At 41.3% G+C, this 3,932-nt stretch overlaps 1 protein-coding gene across 1 annotated transcript in view; it reads right to left on the reverse strand.

The window, feature by feature from the left end:
- The window catches only part of LOC103812040 (poly [ADP-ribose] polymerase 9-like), a gene marked incomplete at its 5' end in the record, with an annotated part of 7,417 nt that extends 4,001 nt beyond the window's left edge, over positions 1-3,416 (reverse strand). The window contains 4 exons of the mRNA XM_009085045.1: positions 806-1,180; positions 1,613-1,673; positions 2,897-3,109; positions 3,189-3,416. Coding sequence (XP_009083293.1) covers positions 806-1,180; positions 1,613-1,673; positions 2,897-3,109; positions 3,189-3,416 — 877 coding nt within the window. The remainder of the gene's footprint in view (positions 1-805; positions 1,181-1,612; positions 1,674-2,896; positions 3,110-3,188) is intronic.
- Between the last annotated feature and the right edge of the window lie 516 nt (positions 3,417-3,932).

The raw sequence follows: 3,932 nt of genomic DNA on the forward strand, positions 1-3,932 counted from the left end.
GGAGGTGTCCCTGCTCAGGGCAGGGGGTTGGGACTAGATGAGCTGTAAGGTCCATTCCAACCCCTAAATTCTATGTTTCTATGACTTTAGTTGGTAGTTTAGTTAAGAACAAAAAATGTTATGTATGATTGTAATTGATTAATGTCAGAGGCTCATATTGAGAGGGACTGATGTGTATATATATATAAATTAATTCTATTTTCCTATATTTATTATAATGAAACCAGAGAGTGGGAACCAAAGAAAAGCAATTTATCTTTTCCATTACACCTCTCCACAGCCCAACTTTCATATAAAGGCATCTATACTGAATGACTATATAGACATGAATGAAAATTGATCACTCAGTAGCTTTTTGTAATGCCACTAGTTGTATCAACTGTTCATGACAGCCAAGGACTCTGCAGAACTAGTCACTGCTGGCTCCTGCAACAGTGGTCCAGCTGTAGTTAGCAAAAGAGTTCAGTGAAGGTGTGTTAATAAAGTACAAATTTTGTAAGTCTCCACTGGCCAGACTTTAAGGCAAAAGTGTCTTGAAGGAAGCCAGGACTACAGCACAGCCAGCCCCTGTGCAAACTGTGCCCAGCTGGGAATACTGCCAAGTGAGCAACCACAGCTAACAAATGATCTTCCAGGGGCTCAGGTGGTAAAAGGATGGGAATATCAGTAATTAAGCAGTGCTCAGTATATGTGTCTGAGCTGAATGCTCATCTATCCACCCTCAGCAATAGAGATATACTTTGCTTCGTACTTGACCTTATTTAGGCACTTATTTACTTGAGTAGTGGTTATTTACTGTACGTACACATTAAGTAGAGCAGTTCCTTTTGTTCAGCAATAGTCTTCTCTTGCATACGAAGCAGTAGTTTTTCAGTTGTGAGCACTGCATCAATCACAGCATCAGGAGGACCCTGAAATTCCAGTCTTGCTTGTCCACCTCTCACTTCTTCTGACACAGACACACCAGAAAGCTGCTCTCGAGACAGTTCTGCAAACTCATTTTTACCAAGGCAAAAAATGTAGTTGTTTTCAATAACAGCATTGCGACTTTCCTGAATTTGTACCAGGCTTTGGAGCCACGATTCTGCTGCTTCCAGTGCTGTCTGTGTGTTCCCTCGAAGTTCAATCGCTGGTAGGTTATTTGCAGTCTCTGTTTCCCTTTGACTGTATGACTCTGTACATAGAAAAAAAAGATACTTTTTTAATGTAAGTGCATTGGAAGAGTGAAGGGTTTTCCAGTGCTGACACAAATTCCTACCTGTAGGTTGTACAGCACAAGAAACATGCTACTCTTCTGGTTTGCTCAAAGGAGAGATACCAGGAGGTAAGGTTTCCAGGATCCAACCACACACTCGTATGCAGAATTTATTTGCCTTTCACTAAATGATTTACAAGTTAGGCACTGACAGCGATTTTTATCTTAAAATCTTGAAAGGAACTGCCCAGTGCCTTTGCTATTAATGTAAAAACATGAAGTGCTCACAGATTTTTGCCTCCCCCTTTCCCCCAGACACATATGCAAACCCTAAGTTCTTTTTAAAGGAATGTGATTTCAGATTCTCAAATCAGGAGTGCTCACTTACTGCAAATGCCTCTTTTGTTCATTACTTACTCAAAGGGTCACTTCTGTTTCTCAGTTTGTGTTCTGCTGAATACATTTTTCTCTGGAAAACCTTGAAAGAGAGAAGTTCAGGAGCAGTTGACATCAGTTGTCAAATATGCAATTCATCTTTTCAAGACTCTGTTAGATAAGCAGTTTACAGCTGGAGTCACACCTCTCCACCCCACTGCCCCCTGTTAACAGCTGGCATCTGTCAGATTTTGCCAAAAAGTTATTCCTGACAATAGCAAATGCATTCCTGTTCTTCTACATCTCCTAAGGTAAGACACCTTACACACCAACTGGCACCTTTACCAACTTCTTGTGGTTGTGGTATATCTGGGACTGATGCAACCACAGAAGACAAAGGTGTTCATTACTGCATTTTAATGCTGATATATCCTTACTCAGATTTAAAATTCAGACTATTCCTGTGCCTTTACCCCAAACTCCTCTTTGTGATCCCCCTTGGAAAGTGTCTTAGAGGCAGCTAGGCAGTGAATTGGCAAATTGCCTTTCCTTTTCCTTTTAGCAAAAGGAGTTTATGCTATGCCTTGACTGCCAAGGGATTAAGAGCACATAGCTGTCATCCAGCTTCCTTTAGAGTTCATGGGACTGTTACAGAACATGGATCTGATCTCAGGATCATAGAATGATTTGGGTTGGAAGGGACTTTAAACACCACCTGGTTTCAAATCCCCTCCACCTAGTTCTTGCACACATTGATAGAATGGATGATTGAAATTAAATAGGAACAAAAGTAAACTCTGTACTTCTATAATAGATGGCTAAAATAGTTGTGTATTCATCACATCAGCCAAATATTCAGAAGGTGGAAAGTGGCACACTGCAGTTGAAATTATCCACTGTGTGTTTGAAACCCTTCGAGTATGTTAGGTTGTAGAATCTGTTGACAGTGTTTTGCCTTAGGAACTTCATACCAAAAAAAATGGTTAAAGAAATTTCCTGAGGAGGAGTAAGTTTATTCCCTAATGAGTTAAGAGTAGACTCTTCTTATGAATTCATTGACAGTCATGAGTATTTCAAAGGTCTCTCCCTTTTTTAACAGACCACAGGGTGAAGACTTCTAGTTTAGTGAAGAGGAAACAAAGATTTGCAAAGATTAATAATACCTGTTAATGATACAAATAATTTCATAAAAGGACCTTCCACTCACAAATGTTGTAAGTGGTACAGAATGAAGATTATTTTCATTTTTAGTCATCTATGTGAATATTTTTAGGGCTTTGTGTTTTCTTTATGGGAAAAGTGTCCTTCTTAACAATAATTTCTTACCTGATAGGCATCATAGATATCTGGACAAATTACAAACTGCACTTCTCTCTGCTTCTCTGGGTGTGTGCTGGCAAAATTTAAAACTGCTTCAATCATAGTCTCTGCCACTATATCAAGAGGCAATTCTAATGACCTATTTACTGGAAAAGAAATGGAGAGAGGTCGCCTGTTCAGAAAGTGACACAGGCAACTCTTCACGGCATCCGTTAATTCCTGCAGGAAAAACAAGTGTTTCAGTCCTCACATCAGCCAACACGAAAACCCATTAAAATCCCACATAACTGATCATCACCTCACACTGCAGCACAGGGTGGCGGGGCTGCATCGATACCACGTGCAGCACAAACTCACAGGGCAGGTTATGCCCTTTGGTTACTATGAGCTTCTTTAGAGATGATGAATATCTGAGTTGATACTTCAGTTCTTCCTGAAGAGCTGAGCCTCCTTTTCGCAGCAGTTGGCTTGAAACTGGAGAGGAAGGCTCACCAGTCACAGACACGGAGTTAACAACAGCTGTAGTCTGCAAGGAAAAAGTGTAAGTTTCATGTACCTCAAGTTGACTATATTTAAGCTTTGCTCTTAGAGAGAGCATTCTTTCCAGACACAATTCCTTCAGAAAAGCCTGACTGCAGCAGATCAACTGCTTGAAAGGTTTTTCTAGAATTGTGCCTATGGCTGTTATCCCAGCCCATGCAGATGTTCCCCATGTTAGGGTAGCAAGTACTCATCACCAAACCAGTAGGGTCAGTGCACACAGGGGAACTGCAAAGCTGTGACTGCTTCATGAGACCCCACCTGGAATACTGCATGCAGTTCTAGTGTCCTCACCACAAGAAGGACATGGAACTGTTGAAGCAAGTCCAGAGGAGGCCACGAAGGTAATAAGAGGACTGGAGCATCTCCCCTATGAAGACAGGCTGAGGAAGGTGGGGCTGTTCAGCCTGGAGAAGAGAAGACTGCATGGAGACCTCAGAGCAACTTTTCAATATCTGTAGGGGCTACAAAGAATCCGGAGAGGGACTCTGTGTTAGGAGCT

This window comes from Acanthisitta chloris, unplaced genomic scaffold (genome assembly GCF_000695815.1).
Source record: "Acanthisitta chloris isolate BGI_N310 unplaced genomic scaffold, ASM69581v1 scaffold32231, whole genome shotgun sequence".
Lineage (NCBI taxonomy): Eukaryota > Metazoa > Chordata > Aves > Passeriformes > Acanthisittidae > Acanthisitta > Acanthisitta chloris.